The sequence below is a fragment of the Centropristis striata genome, chromosome 24 (assembly GCF_030273125.1).
Source record: "Centropristis striata isolate RG_2023a ecotype Rhode Island chromosome 24, C.striata_1.0, whole genome shotgun sequence".
NCBI lineage: Eukaryota > Metazoa > Chordata > Actinopteri > Perciformes > Serranidae > Centropristis > Centropristis striata.
The window spans coordinates 11,225,537-11,246,527 of record NC_081540.1 but is presented as its reverse complement, the minus strand read 5'-3'; the positions used below and the strand labels follow the sequence as shown (position 1 = coordinate 11,246,527).

Genomic DNA, 20,991 nt, shown 5'->3' with positions numbered 1-20,991 from the left:
ATGAGACAACAATGAACAAACAAACAACAATAACACACAAAAAAAGAAAAAATAGTAATACATTTAAAAAATAAAACGTCAACAATAACCACCTACTGTCATTTCACACACACGTTTTCATCCCTATGTCGTGTGAAGACATGTTTTTTATATTTGATTTTGTAGTTTTGAAGTGTTTCATGTTTGAAGATTGTTTTATTTTTCCACACATCCCATTCCATATTTTTACTCCGCTGAATGAAATGCATCTAACAGTTCAAAATTCACCCCGACTGAAATCTTATGGATTATAACTTTAAATACCATCACCAGCTCAGAACTCTTTACATATTTTCCGTTGACGTTGTTGGGCCTCTCAGCTGGCCTCATGTCGTCTTGAAGTGAGCCAGCTGACTCCAGCGTTAAACAGGAAGTAGGCACACAGCTTTTTTTTTTTCTTTGTTTGGCTCTCATAGCATTTCACTGTTGTCAGTGTTTCCTTTGATGGTTAATGTGGGCGCAGACAGACCAAACATGCACACGCACAGGAAGAAACAGTGCTTTGAAGGAAAGTCAGGGTGATATTAGCTTTTTAATAAAAAAGGGACACTGGCCAATCAGTGCAGCTCTGATATGATGCTATCTTTTAGAGTTTGAAGCCTGATTTATCTCACTTTTAAATTGGTTCAATGTTGTTAAAAAGTGAATTTACTCCAGGGCTAAAATAAAAAGATATCCTATCTCGCCAAAGCCTCATTAACTTGATTAGAGAGATTATAATGCAGCTGTAAAAAGGCTGAGTTGATGTCACATGAAAAAGCTGCATTGGACCATTAAACACACACACACACACACACACACCTCTGACTTCCAGGACACTATTTGTCCTTGTGCAGTAAGTAGCGAGCTGTTTTTTTTTTTGTTTTTTTTTTAATTTTCAAGAAAGTAGACACACGTACATTACAGAACAAAAATGACATACTTACAATAAAAAATAAAATACAAATTATTAACAGTGGTTATGTATTGCAAGACCCAATAATAATAAAACAGAAAAGTCATAAAAATAAAGCAGAAAATACATAAAAAGTAGAAATATGTACATTTCAGACCAAAAATGAATTTTGAACTTAAATAATATAAAAAATAATATAAATTAGTTAAATAAATAAATATTACCGATTATGTAATGCTAGACCCGACGATAATAAAAAGGGAAAAGTTTTGAAGTTAAAACAGAAAATACATGAGAAAACAGAGGTGTAACTCCTTAACATTCCATCTTTTATTTTATTTTTATTTTTTTCTCACAAAGACCAAACATGTACATTACAGACCACAAATAACACAAAAATACAAAAAAAAATCGTTTAATAAAAATAAAAATTAACAACATTTATGTAATGCTAGACCTGACAATAATAAAAAGGGAAAAGTCATAAAAATAAAACAGAAAATATATAAGTAAACAAAGTTGTAACACCTTAGCGTTACTTTTATTTTTTCAATGTGTAATTTTATTTTCAAAAAGATAGAAACAAAAGTAACTTTACTAAGATATAGTAACTAGTAACTAAGAATAAAATGGATTAAAAAAATAAATGAATAAATAAAAATATTACCAATGGTTATGTAATGCAAGACCCACAATAGTAAAAAGGGAAAAGTTTTAAAAATAAAACAAAAAATACATAAGTAAACAGAGGTGTAACCCTTTAGCGTTCCTTTTTTTCCAATTTGTTATATTTATTTAAAAAAAGGTAGAGACATGTTCTTATAGACAAAAAATAAAAAGTGAATAAATCAGTGAAAATGGAAATAATCTTTATGTAATGCAAAACCCACCAATAACGAATAGGAAAAGTCATAAGAACGAAACAGAAAATACATAAGTAAACAGAGTTGTTGCTCTGTTATTTTAAGTACGTTTTAAAAGCAGGACTTTTACTTCACTTTTCTGTTACTCTCCTGACGAGGTTATAAATAGGTGGCTGTATAATTTTTAACCAGAAAAGGTCATAAACTCAATTAGGTTTCAGTTCAAAGTCAGTAGATTCAAATGATCAAGTGTTTATAAGTGCCAGCAGTCTGCAAAAATGGAATTGCTTTTAAGAGTTTTCTCCCTCCCACACTCTTCTATTTCTGTCTGTGCTTTATCTTTTATTCTCTCTGTCTCTAGGTATCTGTTTGCCCTGCAGATTAAACGTGACCTGGCCTGCGGTCATCTCATCTGTAACGACACCAGCGCTGCTCTCATGGTCTCCCACATCATTCAGTGTAAGTGCAGCTACACGGATGCTGATGTGAAGGATTATAAAAACATAACTTTTTATAACTCCTCTCTGTTATCACTGTTCCCTCTAACACAACACATAGAGCATCACTATCACCTTATATTTACATTATATTGAATTTTTTTTTCCCCCACAGTGTTTTATCAATAGTTAATTTCCTAAGGTCAGTGTACATTGATAAATACCTCAATACGTTGAGAGATAGTAATTGTGATAATAAATATTAAATAAAATAAATAAAACATACTTAATTAAAAATAAATAAATAGACAAAACTCTAATTTAATTAAATAATTTATGTATAAAGTCAATCAATTATATTAAAGAAAATAAAATAATATATTAAAATTAAATAAAAGATAGATAGCAGTTGTGATATTAAAAATGAAAAATAAAGTAAATGCATACATTATATACACACACATATATATATATGTGTGTGTGTGTGTGTGTGTGTGTATATATATGTATATAATGTATGCATTGTCTATGTTTTAATTTTTATTCATATTGTATGTATTTATTTATATATACATAAATAGAATATAAATATATATCTATATTGTATTTATGTATAAATAAATACATACAATAAAAATAAAAAAAAAAAAATAGACAATTAAAAATGAAATTAAAGCAGAGTAGTAATAGAAATATTATATTATGTAAATATATTTTACAGTGAACTTGAAGGTAAAATAAAGAAAAATGTAACAGGATAAAAGAGAAGATGCCAAACAATCCTGTTTTTTTGTTTGTTTTTTTCTAAAAGGATTAATTTTTATTAACATATTTGAATTAAATAAACACTTTTCCACTGGCCGCCACCTGCTCGTCGAGCTATCCGTCTCCACGCGGCGGCCCATTGTTATTCAGCACCATATGTGAGAGATGGAGAATATATGGATTCACTTGAGTCGGGCAGACAGCGGCGGGGCGGCTGCACAGCATGCTGAAGAATATCACTTGGTTGCCGTGGTAACCGTCAGCGCTGAAGCCTGTATGTGCACCTGCGGGTGGTACAGTACACGTCGAGGGTTTATTATTGCTGCGATCGGACAGATGGAGGCGAGCCACGCATCACTTCCCTTCATCTGATCTACACTAGAACAGATAATACAGGCATGGATAAGAAATGAGCTAACACAATAAACACAGGTAGAATAATATATGTATCATTTATTTTTCTGTCGGGTTAATCTACTCCCCTTTGTTTTCACTTGAAATAAATATTGAATTGTCACGCTCTCCTCCTCCTCCTCCTCCTCCACCAGCCGAGATCGGAGATTTCGATGAGACCCAGAGCTGGCAGCACCTCCTGCACAATAAGTACCTGCCAGACCAGGACGCCATCAGAGACAAGATCACTGACTGCCACCGCAAGCATGTGTGAGTGAGCACATACATGTCCACACAGGTTATACAGGTTTACAGGGACACATTCAGTTTTTAGAAAATAATAAAGGGTTGAAATAAAGGGAGGCCAACTTACATGGTGGTAAAAAAAAAAAAAAAAAGCAGTGGTATGACGTTAAAACATCAAACATCATTTTGTAAGTTATTGTTTCTGACTAATCCTTAATATATTTTATTAAAAAAATATATTTTACTAATTTACTTACAGTAATATGCATCTGTTTCATATTCAAGCTTAGGACTGTAACAAAATGATAAAATATATATATATATATATTTGTGTATATATATATATATATATATATATATATATACATACAAAAATATATATACATATATATATATATTTGTGTATATATGTGTATATATATATATATATATATTTGTGTATATATGTATATATATATATTTGTGTGTATATATTTGTATATATGTGTGTGTATATATATATGTATATGATACAAAAATTAAGAAAAAAAATTGTTAAAAAAAGACTTTGACTTCAGAATTATTCCATTACCATTCAAAAAATATTTTTTCTATTCTCTTAGAATTATTTTTAAAAAATGTCAGACTTTAGAGAACATAAATACAAAAATAAATAAGTGAAAAAATAAAAAATATAGTAATACATTAACTAATAAAATAAAAATGGATAACAGCAATAATAATGGTAATTATAAAAAATACATGAATTAAAATAAAATGATATTATTATAATAATAATGATATATAATAAGTGATTTATAATGATATATTAAATTGATTATTTAAAAAATAAGTAACAATTAAATAAGTAAATAAAGGAGAAAAAAATGCATTTTATATGGACAAAATTAAATGGAATTTAAAAAAAAAGAAAAACTAATTAAGGATAAAAGAGAAGATTTACAAAACTACAGTGCATATTCACATCACCAGCAAACTGTATTCATATAAAAAAAAAACACTGGTTTGAACATCTGTGATCATTTGAGTCTGCTTTTTACATGAAAATATTAAATTAAGTGAATAAAAAGTTGCTTTAGCGGCACTGTTTATCTGTAAACAGCTGGTGAGGATTATCCTGGTTTGGGAAACAACACTGAGCGGAGCTTTAGTCTGACCTGGGATCAGTTTCTGGGCTTGAAGGTGTCAGGAAAAATCCCACACACACACACACACACACACACACACACACACAGATGCTTATCTGTTTATTCAAATGTACCTTCACAGACACACCCAATACACAGTTACACCCAGCCATAAGTCTCTCTCCTGCAGAGATGTTTATCTCTTTAACTGCAGCTCACACACACACAAACACACTTTTAATCTCTCCCCCGCAGAGGTGGCTATCTCCAAAAATACCACATTGCACTCCCTCTGCACCCCAGGGACCACACATTCACACAACACACCTCTCCTCTCATTTACATCATAGCTGTGCTTTCCCCGCCGCTGTTTGCAAATACATGACAAATGCATTTCCTTGTTTTCTCGAGATGCAAATTCCCCTAAAAAGCCGGCACTTAACCACAGATAAGCTGAAAACCAAACCACAGACTTGTTGATTATTTGTCACGGTCACACTGTGTGCACCACATACTCTCCCCCTCCCTCCCCCCTCCCAGTCCCTCACCGACACAGGAAGGAAGTGGCTAATTCAGCAGCTCATACAGGAAACAGGAAGCTATTTTCAGATTTGTGAGGAAACAAACTTCTTTTGTGGCAGTTTTTCTTTCCGCCCACAGAGGGTATTGCCATCTGATCCTGTGGTGTATTTTAGGACTGCTTGTGTTTTTTTTACACTCATAATAAATCTGGAATACAGTCTGGGTCTGGGCTAACAGCTGATGCATACAGGGCACAGAAAAAGTGCAATAACATCCACCTGTTTTTATCCAAATCTTCAATTTGCATCAGTGAAAACCTGAAAAAATGCAAAAGAAAATTGTTAAAAACTGCACAAAAGTTTGCACGATTGGATTGAGGTGGGAAAGTTCTTTTTCATCCCATTTAACTTTAATCAAAGTAAAAAAGAAAGAAGTTAGCAATTAAATATTAACAGACATGAAGCATGTGACATTAACGTCCACTGAAGCTTCTGAGACGAGAAATAGCAGCAGATTAAAACTCTAAAACTTTGCTATCTTTTTATTCAGGTATTATTTATTTATTTATTTATTTTTAACCATTTGACGTTTAGATGATGCTCCTTTATTGACGTAATCCTAAAATTCTTGGTTTTCCGACTTTGGGAATTGGCGCTACCGACTGCTTATTTTAATAAACCAACTTCTAATAATTCCATAACGGAAGTGGATTTAAACAAACATTAATTTGCTTAATTTTTTTTGCAGATTTACTTGTGTTTACTTATGTATGTAAGGTGTATATTATGTATGTATATGTCTTATTCTTTATTTTTTTTTTTTTTTATCTAAACTCCCGTCTGTATCTTGAGCTGCTGTGACGACTAAATGTCCCCACTGAGGGATAAATAAAGTCTTATCTTATCTCTTATCTTATCTTTAAAATAGTTATATGAGCATTAAATTGATGGATTGTATTAAGAGATAATTAATGGAGCGATCTCCTCCACAGCGGGCAGACTCCTGCTGAGTCCGACTACCAGCTGCTGGAAATCGCTCGGCGGTTGGAGATGTACGGAGTCCGTCTGCACCCGGCCAAGGACCGAGAGGGAACCAAGCTCAGCCTGGCTGTAGCACACACCGGCGTGCTGGTGTTTCAGGTGAAACCATAAAGATGAAACCAAATAAACATTAAATTGATTAACAACTATCAGGATACAGGGATTAGGACTTTATATACTGGGATATATCTTACAATACTGTCAGCAAGGCAACATATTCCATTATAAATTGTAAAGCACTTTGAGTTGCATTTATATGTATGAAAAGCGCTACACAAATAAAGTTTGATTGATTGATTGATATAAATAAAAACAGACTTTAGAGAAAATAAATACATAAATAAATACAAATAAACCAATAAATAATATCAATTATAGTAAAGCATTAATTTATAAATTAAAACATAAGTAAAATAGGAACTAATAACAACAATAATAATAATACAAATACATTTATTACAATAAAAAGTAAAAGTTAATTTAAAAAAGTATTTTATAGTCATCAAAAAAAGGAAAAAGCAATTATGGATAAATGAGAAGATTCACAAAACTATATACAATGTATATTCACATCACCAGCAAAATGTATTCAAATAAAAATAGTTTAATTTATGGTTTGAATATTTGTGAATGTTTTTTTTACATGAAAATAACTCAATAAAAAAGTTACATTACTAACTTAATTTTAATTAAATCAATATATCGGAAAACTGTCACAGTATAAACAATCCCCCACCATATGGATAAAATCTAAAAAAAAATTTTTTTATATGCAGTCAGAACATTGAGATCTACATAATAATAACATATACGTCTATATTATGTGTTTATTAGAATCGATAATTCACATTTTTTGATATTGAGAATATATTGTATACTTAGAATTTGACACCAAGAGTCAAGGAGGTCCTTTTTCCTCGGGGAAATCCTCCAATTTATCCTGAGATAATGAGTTGATCATGAATATTAATCAGCTCTCATAATGTCTTCTTGTTTATTATTTAGGGGTACACAAAAATCAACGCCTTCAACTGGTCCAAGGTTCGGAAGCTCAGCTTCAAACGTAAACGGTTCCTAATCAAGCTGAGAGCCGACCCCGCTGTAAGTTACAACACCTCCTTCATCATTCCATTCCTTCTTTCTCCTGCCCGTCCTGACTCTCCGTTAATATTAACATCTGCTACTGCGTCTTCCAGCAGAGCGCCCACCACGACACGCTGGAGTTCGCCATGGCCAGCAGGGATTGCTGTAAGATCTTCTGGAAGATCTGTGTGGAGTACCACGCCTTCTTCAGGCTCTTCGAGGAGCCGAAGCCCAAACCCAAACCCATCCTCTTCACCAGAGGATCCTCGTTCCGCTTCAGGTAAGGAGAGGACAGAAAGAGAAAAAAGCAGAAAGACCCTGTTTCCATTTAGCAGTAACATGGTCTGAGTGATCCCAACACAAGTGGACAGCTGTCAGTGTGTGTGAGTGTTCTCACCTGCAGGAGCTGCATCTCCCCATGTGGCTTCAGTGTCCACTTGTGATCTGATTTCATCTAGGGCTTGGCGATATGGACCAAAAGTCATATCCCAATATATTTAAGATATAAATCACATTTTGTGCAAAGGTTCTAACATGTTTTTTTAAATATGGTATTGGCGTTTTTTTTAATTTTGTAGGTTTTTAACTGTGAATAGAAACACCTGCCCTAATTTTAGATTAATCCAGTGTTTCCCAACCTGGGGAGGCGTCTATCATTTTTCCTACCCACTTTATATAAGCCACGCCCACTTCCTCATGACAAAAGAGTGCGCTGTGATTGGCTAGTACTCGTTGCCTCATCATTGTAAGCTTTACCCAGTATTTATTTAAGATTTAATTTTCTTTTTCCCTTTTTTTTTGTAAAGCCTTTACTCCCCCTGCCGTGCTTCTTTTTAGGGCTGGGTGATATGAACCAAAACTCATATCCCGATATATTGAGGCTGAATACCGATATATGATATATATCCTCATATTTTTATCAAAAAGTGAGAGCAAATGTTAAGTCAAAGTCAAAGCCAAATATGACAAGTCACAAGTAGTTTTATTGAAACCGTTTATTTAACCCTTCATCGGGCGAATAACTATATTTGGTATCTTCAGTGGATATCAAAATGGGGTCCTAATACTTATAATACTAATAATACTACTAATGCAAATTTACTTGATTAAAGTGGCAAGTCTGTGTGAAAAAAGTCGCAGATTTACGAGAAAAAAGTTGGAGGAAAAACAACTTTTTTCTCGCAGATTCACCACTTTAAATCTCATAAATCTGCATGTTTTTTTTTTTTGTAGATTTGCCACTTTAATCTCGTAAAAATTTTTTACCATTACTTTGAGATTTTTTGGTCACAAATTTGAGATTTTTTTACCGTTAATTTGAGATTTTTTTTTCTCATACATTTGTAACTTTTTTACCATTAATTTGAATTTTTTTTGTCATAAATGTGTAACTTTTTTCTAAAAACATTACCCCCCTCCCCCAGGTCCGTATGTTTTTTTTTTTACACATTCTGGCTGTATGTAATATCCTCCAATATTCTCTAGGGTTGAAATTTGGAATTTGCAAGTATTTCAATGAGTGCCCTATTAAGGGTTAAGTGAACATCAATACTGTATAACAATAGGAGTATCTTTTTAAAAAAATCAATGCTCCATAAATAAATGGAAACAGTGAAAACTTGTGTTTTGTTTTGTTTTTCATCACCTGATTGTCTCTCCTGCAGCGGGCGAACCCAAAAGCAGATCATCGATTATGTGAAAGACTCGGAGCTCAAGAAAGTTCCATTTGAAAGGTGAAGCCCCCTCCTTTCTTTATATATATATTCAAAAACAGAAGCAGCAGCAATAATAATAGTACTAATAGAATGAGGCTTCATGTGTCCCCTCCTCTCTTTTCAGGAAGCACAGTAAGATCCTGTCCAATAGCAGCATGTCCCCTCAGTCGTCTTCCTTCAGATCACAAGTGCCAAAAGAGGTGATACACACCGTAACACCTACAGACACCCACCTTGTTCACCCTGAGGGGCCGGCCACACCAAGAATCATAACAATAGATATATTGTTGAAGTAGAAGGCTGTTATGACAGCGACACTGGCAATTATATCTTTGGGATCACTGGAAGAGCAATTTGATCAACAATAGAAACCCTGACAGCCAATCAAAACTCTTCTACTAGCTGGTCAGATATCTATTAATCCTTTCAGTGGTAGAAGGAGTATTTAGATCCCTTAATTAAGTAAAAGTACTAATACCACATTATGAAATTACTCCATGACAAGTAAAAAAACTGACATGTTTTTTATGTTTCAACTTTTATTGAGTTTTTAAATTTTTTACAAGACCAAACTAACAACCAAAAGAAAAAAGAAAAAATAGAAAAAAGGGGCAGAATTAAGATACACAATCTTATAATAAAACATAAAATTAAAAACACTAAAAATAAAAATAAGTACATAAGAAGTCCAAGACGGGTAAAATTCATTCAAAACTTACTTAAGTAAAAGTACAAAAGTATCAGCATCCAAATGTACTTAAAGTATCAAAAGAAAATGTACTCGTTATGCAGAATGGCCACACTCAGGTTGTTATTATTCTATATATATTATTGTATTATTATTATTATTATTATTATTGATGCTTTTATGTAAGCAGTGTTTAATTTTGTAAAGACAGGGCTCATTTGATTACTTAATATACTGTTATAATATTTCATTTAAAAAAGTCTAATCACTTCAAAATTGATCATGTATTTTATGTTAAATCTCGACCTGAAAAGTAATTAAAGCTGTCAGCTAAATGTAGTGGAGTAGAAATATAAAGTTACATAAAATGGAAATACTCAAGTAAAGTACAAGGTAAGTAAGTAAGTAAGTCAAAATTCTACTTAAGTACAGTACTTGAGTAAAGTAGTAGTAGTAGTTTTGTGGTCAGAAAACGACAGATACATTTTTAAAACACTTGATGTGTTTTCTTATTACAGTAGAAAACTCTTATTGTGATCATAATTCCAACTGCTTAACATGCAGCAGTGACAGGTCATTAATATCCACATTGGGGCTATGAACACAGTTGGATATATATTATATATATATATATTTAGATATATTTATACCACATTTTCAAGCTTATGAGTGACATACTTTTACATTGTTTGGTGGATCACAGCCACTTTTATTCAACAGATAGCATTGTAAATGACATACACAAGAAAACACAAACTACAGCTCTGAACGAAAAGAAAAAACACTGACAGTCCAGGTTTTATTGAGCATAAATGCAACAGTGTATGTCACTTCAGTGCTCCTAATGGCCTTACAAATGCAAACATAAAAAAAAGCATTTGTAGTAAATGTAGTTTCAGGAGAACGGCCCTCTCAGGGAGTCTCCAGAACTGGTCAGAAAACCACTTTTGTTATTCTTCTTGGTGTGAACGGTCCACATATTGTCTTGTTTGTCTTTAGTTTCCATCTCTTTTATTGTCCTTGTGACTCTCCTTGTGCCCATTTACAGACTATTGTACTGTGTTCTGTTTTTATGGCTTTTCTCCCCTCTCTTAAACTGGAGCTGCTCCGTGCCAAAAGCTGTTTTTGTCCCGAGCAGCTCCGAGGAGTGTTTGAATGTGTGCTTTCTCTCTTTGCCCTTTTTATTCACAGCCATGAATCCTTTTAATGAGCCCAGTTGAATGAGAGTTTAAAAAGCTTCTCCTCGTCCGTCTCTTTTTGTCTTCTTCTTTCCTTCCTGATGTGCAGAGTGCCATGTCTGTCCAGTTAGCAGACCAGCCCGACTCTTCCAGATTGGGCCATCGAGCCGACTGTAACGGCTCAGAGGATCCGCCGGCGGCCGCGTCCACCACCAACGGCTTCCACGATACGGCGGCAGCGCCCGGCTCCGACCCGACTCCGCCCCGCCAGAACCACCACGGCACCGGAGCAGCGCCGGAATCGCAGTTCCTCAACCCAGGTCCATCCTGCAGGGCAAACAAAGGCAGCAGCTCTTCTATTCCTTACATAGACTGCAGCGACATAGACAGTGAATGTGATGTGGCGAAGAACAACAGGGCTCCCAGGGGCCACGGCGCCGCAAATGACAGCAAAGCGGATGGGCATTGTGTGTATAATGATAAGAACGGGGGTAGCAATCGCAACGGGGGGAGTCTTTTCGGGGCTGTAAATGGGTTCTACCACACCAATCACCAGGGGCTGATGCAGCAGCATTTGCAGGTCGGGCAGAAGCAAGGCATGCTGGGTAACAGAGGCGCTGTAGATCAGTCTCCGGTGTCTAACAAGTTTAATCACGAGCTAACAGATGAGGAGGTTTTACCCAATGGCGGTTCATTTCATGGACGCCTGCCGCTGCACAGCACGCTGCTGGATGAGATCTTTCAGGGTCGGGAGAAGCAGGGCGCCGTGTTAGGGCGACCGTTAGGGACCGGGACTCGCAGTCAGTGCTCCAGCCCCGTGATCAGCAGCTTCCACCAGCGCACAAACTCCCTCAGCCACGCTGAGATGGCCAACGGGCAGCAGCGTTCTGCCCCGCGTTGGGATGACGGCGGGCATTATTTCAGTAAGCGTCCAGGAGTCTTCCCAGTGGAGACTCCCCCCGCCCCGCCGCCATCCCACCCCCCCAACCACTACGGCAGCTACTCCCCCATCACCTCAAACCGCACTCCGCCACATTTCGCCAAACCGTATCACAACAACAACATGCGAAACCGCTCCGACACGGATCCGTTCATTCTCAGCCAGCTTACGTCCACGCCCGTCCACCAACACGACCCTCACCGCTCCGGGCTGCACGCCACGGCCCCGTGCTCCGCCCCGATGGAGCGCAGAGTGATCATAACTAACGGCAATCACGCGGGGAACCTCGTGGTTCCGGGTCAGGCGCGGTCCAACACGGTGCAGCGGTTGTTCGGTCGCCAGGGGAAGCACGGTAACGCCACCGCTCGTAACAACCAGCACAATCTGAACCAGCCGAACCAGCCGGTCCAGATGATCGACGGCTCCACCAGCAGCGGCAGCGGCACCGACACCAGCGACACGGAGTCGGACACGGGCAGCAGCGCGTACAGCCACCCGCTGATGTACGGCAACCCGGCCGCCGTCAGTTCCATGAATTCGGTTAACTCGAACGGCGTGAACTCGTCCCCGCTGCCTCGGAGCAAGTTCTCCTTTGGGAGTCTGCAGCTGGGGGAGGGGGAGGACGGCGAGGGGGAGGAGGAGGGGGGGTGTTACCGCTTTAACGAGGAAGATATCGGAGGGCGGGTTTTCAGCTGTTGAAGAGATAACAAAGTAAAACAAATAATGATATGCGACTAGTTTGGCCGCACTTTCGTCGTTATAATGCACAATAAATAAATAAATAAATGCTGTTACTTAAGTATTGTAACAGCAACTTAGCTACATTAATAGAAAAACTGTGAATTGCGATATTGTAACTCTAGTTCTCCTTTTTACACAAGTTTAGCTGTAAACAAAATCACATTTTGTGCAAAGGTTCTAACATATTTTTTGAAATATGGTATTGGCATTTTTTAGAATTTTGTAGGTTTTTAACTGTGAATAGAAACCCCTGCCCTAATTTTAGATTAATCCAGTGTTTCCCAAACTGGGGAGGCGTTTATAATTTTTCCTACCCACTTTATATAAAGCTCACTTCCTCCACTTCCTCATGACAAAAGAGTGCGCTGTGATTGGCTAGTACTCATTGCCTCATCATTGTAAGATTTACCCAGTATTTATTTAAGATTTAATTTTCTTTTTCCTTTTTTTTTGTACAGCCTTTACTCCCCCTGCCGTGCTTCTTTTTAGGGCTGGGCGATATGGACCAAAAGTCATATCCCGATATATTTAGGATGAATATCGATATACGATATATATCCCGATATTTTTATTGTAAAGTGAGAGAAAATGTTCAGTCAAAGCCAAATATGACATGTCACAAGTAATTTTAATGAAACCCTTTATTTAAGTGAACATAAATACTGTATAACAACAGGAGTACCTTTTTTTTCAAATCAAAGCTTCATAAAGTGCACATTTAAATAAAGAAATATGTTAAATAAAAAAATTGCCTATGAAATAAAATAGGCTAATCTTTTTCTGAAATAAATATATTTATATGAGAAAAGAATAACAAACATTACAAATAACAAAATATGACAAACCCTAGTAAGGGCAGCATTTATATATAAAGACATTTTTTTAAACTATATCGATATACGCGATGTAGTCTAATTCCATATCACATTTAAAAAATATATTGATATATTTTTTATATCGATATATCGCCCATCCCTACTTCTTTTTAAGTGTAGACTCATTTAGACAAGGTTTTATGAATTTGTCATATATTTTTCTCAATTAAAGTTGGCTAGAGAGTGTGTGTGGATGAAGCATACTAGCTGCTAAACGTTTGTCGAGGCAATGAGTAGTAGCCAAAATGAAAATTTGCATGTTTTAAAAAGTTTGAGAAGCACTGGATTAATAATCACCCATTGTTAATAAATCCTCATTCCTACATTGAATTTTGCTGCTGATTCTGTGACTTTAGTCGAACTTTAAGTAAGCACCTCAACTTGCTGAAGGCACTTCAGCCAGTTCTTCTTCTGCTTTAGGTAACCTTCCTTGCAATGTGCCATAACTTCAAAAACTGTACATTCAGTGTAGATGTATGTGCAGATGAAAAATACAGTTTAAGTTCATGATAGAAATCTAAAGAAAAACCTTCACGTGTAGGATTGTAGTTTTTGTGGGGGAGATTATTTCCTCGTTTTTCTTATAAAAATCTTTAATAACATTGTTATTATTCCATCCATTTAGAGGAATTAGGATTCTTCTGATTGTAAATGCTTGTTGTTGAGATATTGAAGGAAATTTAAAGGTGGCATTGATTGATAGCTGTTGACCAGGATCTGCTGCCTTTCTTGGTCATTATTATTATCCTGTTATAGTAATGTTTAGCATCCTAATGTAGCATTTTCTCAAAATCACACTTTTATAATTATTTCACTGTTGTCTTGTGCAATAGGAGGGCTTTAAGGTGGTAGCTTGAGTACATTAAGGGGCTCTAAATGGAGGTTTTAAAGGAGGTTTTGTGTCAGATGTTGTATAGAGTTTGTGGTCGTTCGGATTGAATTAAGGAAAACACGGATTGTCAAAGCGAGAGACCTTTAATTGTACAGAATATTTGAATGTTATTGGTAGACGATGGATTGTGGAGTGATTTCCTTGGTAGTGAATATGTGTAAGCTGTGGGGATCTGCTGTAGCTAGCGGCCGGTCTGCCTTTCTCACTGGTTTCGGCCCGAGCTGATTTTCTTCGGAGCACTTTTTCATGCTTTCCTTTCTGTCCGTCTGTTGTGGGCAACTTGCACTTGATGTTTGTGGTAGACGTTTTGTAGTAATGCTCTTTTCTATCTACCTTTAGCGAATCAATTAAAAATGTTAGGGAGAGTACGAAGACCCTAACTTTTTATATTTGTATTTTTGATAACAACTATGTCGACATTTCTACTGAAGATGCTTCTGTTGGCTGGTCATGGGCTTTTTTAAACTTTCTATCGTTCTTTTTTCTTTCTGACGCACACAATGAGCAATAATCCAACACAACAACCATCGTCCTTAAACCTGTGACCACTCACAGCTGTCTGCTTTGCTTGGCTCGGCCCCTGGCATGCACTACAACCACACACAAAAAGGTGTTATTTTCCACTTTCTGTCGATGCTGTTCTCTCTTCTGTTACGATGCTGTTTATTGAAGGTGTGCTGGCACTTCATCCCAATCACTGTCATTTGCTGGCTGTTTGCTCACTGCAACATGTTTTTTTTTTTTGTTTTAGACACACTGGCAATACAAATTATATCGGTAAGAAACACATAGAGTTTTATTTGGAACTTCAGATGCTTTTGATTGACTCACAGTGCATAAAAACACAGATTTAAAGGGATAGTTTGGATTTTTATGTGGTCTTGTATGAGGTACAATCAGTGTGATTGTACATAATATTTATAATATTTTCACCGCTTTAACTTTGCTGTCAGACTGCCCAGATTGAGTTTACGAAGGGGGAAGTGAAACCATTCGATGTGCTCTTCAAAGCCACAGTCCAGACTCCATTGACAAAAACACTAATTTTACCTTACAGAACACAGGAGTTGCTTCTCTACCAAATAATTTTAAAATTTAAGTTTTTTTTGTGTTATTCTGTGATTTTGGTGTTTTAAACGGTTAGTTTGGATTCACCAGAGTCACACAAAAAGACAAAGAAGCTAACCAATCGAGGTAGCGGGGCCAAGCAACACACACGTTCTGCTCGGTTAAATTACTGTTTTTGTCAATGGAGTCTGGTGGCTTAGACGAGAGCTTAGATAACGGCTTCTGTTCCTGTCACAGGGGTGAAAATATTCTAAAACGCTAAATACCTCATACAACACATTAATAAATAAGTCTGAACTTAATTTTTAAACTAAAGTATTTCAGATGAATTTCAGTAATTGTGAGCTGGATGTCAAACTCACTTTCGCCAATTTTCTATGAATAAACTGTAACACAGGGAGCCTTGGTGCTTCATGAAATATAAATTCAACTTATTGTCATCAGCATCTCATTATGCTTAGTCTTCTAAAGCTAAAAACAACCTTTTCTTTTCTCCGAGCTTCTTCTTGAAACATGATGTCCATGCTTCATGCTTTGTAAATGCACTGTTTTTAAGCATGTCAGTGGGAACTGTTTCTCGCATTTCTTTTTTTTACTCTGAATGCATGTTAACCAGGCGAGCGATGTTTCTGCTTTTTCTGTCATTCTGCTCTGTTTTTGCTCACTCTGTCACTCGGTGTTTCTCTCACGGGGCTGAAAAATGGTTTCAAATGTTTGAGGAGCATTCGGTGCAGCAGGATAACACAAAGCTTACAACTCTAGAAATGTGTAGGTTTCCTGTTTTTCCACCACACTTCTTGTGGGATATTGCATCTTTCATGCCTTTTTTTGCTCCAACACGTTATGATTAATTCACTGCACCCAGTCTTTTTCAAATATTTAGAAACCATTTGTGTTTTCGCCCCAGGTTTTCCTCACTGTGCATAAGGACAAACAAGGCCGACTCAACACCAGTGTTTTTCTTTTTCTTTTTTTTAACACAGAGTGAGAGGGCGAAGCTAGACAGACACAAGTTAGGTGAAGCTTAATGCAAAAGTAAGTGCAAAAACAAAGAAATCTTTGAGAGGCATTTTGTAAAAGGTGTGAAAGTCTGAGTATTGTCAGAAGATTGACACACACACATACATGAACACTGGAGTTGAGTCATCTTCCCTTTCACTGTCACCAAAACAGCACTTCCATTGAGGCTTTTTGTAATGTACTGTACATACAGTAACAGACTGATAGATTGTGATTTTGTACTCATATTGTAATTTGTATGTTAATGGACTTAATCAGAGCCAAATTTTCTAGATTTACTTTAAAAGTAAAATGATTGTAGTTTCTTCTGCGGTATACAAGCTGTGATGATGTGATCATTTTTGACTGCGATCCGGCTGCTTAAAGGGATAGTGCACATTTTTTTGAACTGGGGTTGTATGAAGTACTTATATGAAGTCAGTGTGTTAGCAACAGTACATGGTGGTGGGCACACTTCCTGTTTGGATAAGCAGGCACGAGGAGCGACACAGAAGATAAGTAATGCACCACCGTGGATGGGGGCAGCAGCAAAATGTATTCAAACCACCAAAAAAAATCAGTTTAAGTGTATGCTATATTTAGAATATTTTCACTGCTTGGCATCAGACAGTTCTTTCTGACAGGGAACTGAAACGGTTATCTATTCTCTTTTCAAAGCTACCAGACTCCATTGACAAAAGAAGTAATTTTACCTAGCGGAACACAGGAGTTGCAGGTCTACTATTGGCTCGATCATCTAGTTTATTTATTTTTTGTTGTTGTGTGAATTTGATGTTTTCAAGGGTTTTTTTTTCTGATTCACCAAAGTCAAACAATAACACAAAAAATAGAACAGATTGAGGCAGTGGTAGAGCAGCATCTTCTGCAAGGTAAAATTATTGTTTTTTTCAAAGGAGTCTGGTGGCTTTAAAGAAAGCGTAGATGATCGCTAGAGTTCTCCCCAGATAAAACCTAAACAGGACTGTTTGATGGAAAATATTCTAAATATAGCTTATACTTAATCTAGTCTTTTTAGGTGGTCTTGCTGCTGCTTTCGTTATCAAGGGTTTGTTAGCTTAGCCTCCGTGCTGCTACTCGTGCTTGCTTCTCCAAACTGGAAGTGTGTGGATCTCCATCTACTGTCTGTAAAACATTGACTATGGATAAGTACCTCATACAGTAGAACCCCACTTAAACAAATCTATCCCTTTAAAGCAAATAGTTCAACATTTTGGGGAATGCACTTCTTTTGATTTCTTGCCAAGAAACCAAACAAGCAAATTTCCCCAAATTTCAAACTATTTTCTTTGATTTTTTTGATAATTCAAATGGTATAAGGTGGCGTTTTAGCATCACATTTGTGCTTCTCTTTCTGTTTACATAACACACTTTTTTCTGACTGACCGACTTCTTTTGTCGGAATAAATCGTCTTTCTGGCTTTTCTAATTTTCTGATTTGAAGATTGGTGGCAGTGTCGCAAAGGTGCAAAACTGCTGGCAATCCATCTGAAGATTTGCCAAAAAGTCTTTATATTCCTGACAAAAGAAAGGCATTAAAGTGATCATTTTTCACTAAACTCACTCTCTATATGGCCTAAAGACTCACTGGTTTTCACTCTTGTAACACTTTGTATTCCTGCACATCTGTTCTTATTTTCATTACAAAAACACCCACTGGATTTTATTTCTTGTGACTTCTTTATTTCTTTATTTCTCTTTTTAACACTGTAACTGTGTGCACTAGTGTCAATAAAAAACGACCTTGTATGTTCGAAGAAAAGGGACTCCAGAATTTTCTGTAGAGAGAAAAACCCTCAAACCCCCACCCACATTCCCTCTACCTGCCTGACCTTTGACCCCACCCCCTGTGTTGTGTTGTGGTAGCTAGCCCGTAGATTAGCGGTTGTCCGTTTTTGTTCGGTGTTGTGCGCGTGCACACGTGATTTCAACCCGTTTGTCTGTGTTTCATGTTGTCTAGCTCACATGTATTTTTTTGTCGTAGTGGTTTTTGTTTCTGTATGGTGGCAAGTTCTTTTATAGCACCCGTCACAGATCTGCACTCAGTGGTTTTACCCATGATCCAGTTTGGTGTGTAACAGTGGACTCTTTGGAAACTTTGCACCTTGGCAAGTATACAGTCACAACTTACTCTGTAGTGACTCTAGATGTAGTCAAAAGTAGGTTTAACTCCTTATTTTCCTGCTCCGATGATTAGATTTCCTGTAAAAGTAGATTTCAACTCTATTTCATACCAGACTCCTATTAAAAAACTGATGATTTAAGGCGTCATCACATCTAGCAACATTATCACATATATAGAAGACCATATCTGTAGTGCATTGTAAGGGAAATGATAATAAAATATTCATAGATGTTATAAAGTCATCATTTAATGATTAATTGATTTGAAGGACAGCTTTTTAATTTGCATTATTTGTCTTTTTTTCCTCTTATAATGCACAGATATATCTTCCAAATAAATCGTCTTATATAATCTGTAGCTCTTTACTAACATCCACTTAATATTTACAGTTATTTTTCCTACTTTTGATCCTTTTTATTGCTTTTTTTTTTTTAACCATATTTTATACATGAATCTAAATAGAGAAATAGAGTAGATGTAGCCTCCTTCAGAGATGAGCGATTGTAGCATTTTTCTCATGACAGCTGGGTCCTGACCCGTAGTTTAGGATTGATTGTGCAACCTTCAGATTCACCGCCACAGCTGTCGGTTACATTTCGAGGAATCATTTTGGGAATACCTTGAATTTAGAGAGAGTCTGAAGTAAGAGTGAAAATGTCACTTTCAGAATTAAATGATAAGGAAGAAGCCAGTGAAATTCATTAGAGCATGTGTGGAATCCTTTTTAACTCTGTCCCTTATCCTCTCCTGCCATCTCCTCCCTTATCTCACCCTTTGTTCTATTTCTGTCCCCTTCCTATCTTCCTATTTTTCCTCTCCTCCCTCAGAAAGTCCAGGTTCAGAGGACTCCCCGGTGGGAAGTCCCCATGTGGTCGTTAACGGAAATGGCTCCGTTAATGGCCAGGGGGTGGGCAGCACTATTATCCTGGGTCAAAGCCCTGAGGGACGCCATCTGTCGCCTCTCACCAGCCCGCTGCTCACTGACGCTGGATGCGTCCGTCACGATGATGAAGACGAGGCGAGGAGGAAGGTAGATGAAATGATATTTGATGAATAAAACATGAAAAATAAGATATTTCTCATCTGTGGGCATTTGAATGAACGTCATCTTTCTGTTTGTGTCCAGAAGTTTCCCACAGATAAGGCGTACTTCATCGCCAAGGAACTGTTGACCACAGAGCGGACCTACCTCAAAGACCTGCAGGTCATCACAGAGGTAAGGCTCCTATAGCTTCTACAGCTGCATCTCAATAAGTTAGAATATCATCCATCCATCCATCCATCCATCCATCCTCGTCCGCTTATCCGGGGCCGGGTCGCGGGGGCAGCAGGATAAGCAGGGCATTCTCGGCGCCCCTCGAATATGATGGAAAAGTCCATTTCCAGTTGTTCAAGCCAAACAGCCCCAACCAAGTATTGAGTCATGTAGATGGACATACTTTTCAGAGGCCAACATTTCCATATTAAACATACTTTTAAAATTGGTGTTTTGTAATATTAAATTTGAGACACTGAATTTTAGGTCTTCATTATATGTAAGCCATAATTATTATAATTGGAAGAAATTAAACCGATTAAGACGTGAAATGTTTCATTCTGTGTGTAATGGATCTATATAATGTGTTATTTCCACTTTTTGAATTGAATTACTGACATAAATTAACTTCTCTATGATATTCTAATTTATTGAGATGCACCTGTGAGTGGTTGAGTCTAATGCGGGGGTGGGCAAGTAATTTGCACAAGGGGCCACATGAGATACTGCGAAGATTGCAAAGGGCCGGACCAATTAGGACCAACTAAATTCTGCTCAATATTAATTTCATCGCTTTATAAAATGCAGTAAATGATCTGGTTTTGAGCTGCTACTGGTAATGGGTTGATACTTTTTGCTACTTTCAGAGCATTTAAAGCAAAGAGACCTGATCTATAATATAAAAACACTTGGGAATCTAACTTTTTACAATATCTGACCTTTGAAGATCCTCACTGAGAAGCAGTATTCTCTCTGTCCTGCACAAGAGAAATGCTCATAAAACCTCAGACCCCATCTTCAGTCGTGAGCCAAACTAAATGAGCATAAAAGCCTGTTTTCGGGACGGGAATTAAAATATCCTGGAACAGAGAGCTGAAACAACCCCACTAATATTAATGTGACATGACAGAAAAGAGTCAGCTTGTGATTTTGGCTTCACTTCCCCAACATTTAAGCTGTAAAAACATCAAATTCACTTCGTGACTCCAACACAAACCCACTCTGACTCACTGTCCGAAACACATAAGCTTTTAAAAGACCAGATTGAGCTCAAGATGTCAGACTTTGGGAACTGAAATAAGCAGCT

The 20,991-nt window shown here is 36.7% G+C and overlaps 1 protein-coding gene across 3 annotated transcripts in view; it reads left to right on the top strand.

Moving 5' to 3' along the window:
- The window catches only part of LOC131963163 (FERM, ARHGEF and pleckstrin domain-containing protein 1-like), an 85,350-nt gene that overhangs the window by 47,363 nt on the left and 16,996 nt on the right, over positions 1-20,991 (top strand). The window contains exons 6-15 of one of the 3 annotated variants that reach the window (XM_059328316.1): positions 2,159-2,256; positions 3,548-3,662; positions 6,279-6,426; positions 7,333-7,428; positions 7,527-7,690; positions 9,075-9,143; positions 9,250-9,325; positions 11,101-11,311; positions 19,477-19,679; positions 19,776-19,865. In XM_059328316.1, coding sequence (XP_059184299.1) covers positions 2,159-2,256; positions 3,548-3,662; positions 6,279-6,426; positions 7,333-7,428; positions 7,527-7,690; positions 9,075-9,143; positions 9,250-9,325; positions 11,101-11,311; positions 19,477-19,679; positions 19,776-19,865 — 1,270 coding nt within the window. Of the gene's footprint in view, positions 1-2,158; positions 2,257-3,547; positions 3,663-6,278; positions 6,427-7,332; positions 7,429-7,523; positions 7,691-9,074; positions 9,144-9,249; positions 9,326-11,100; positions 11,312-19,476; positions 19,680-19,775; positions 19,866-20,991 lie in introns of all 3 variants that reach the window. The other 2 variants (XM_059328317.1, XM_059328315.1) reach the window with 2 other exon arrangements.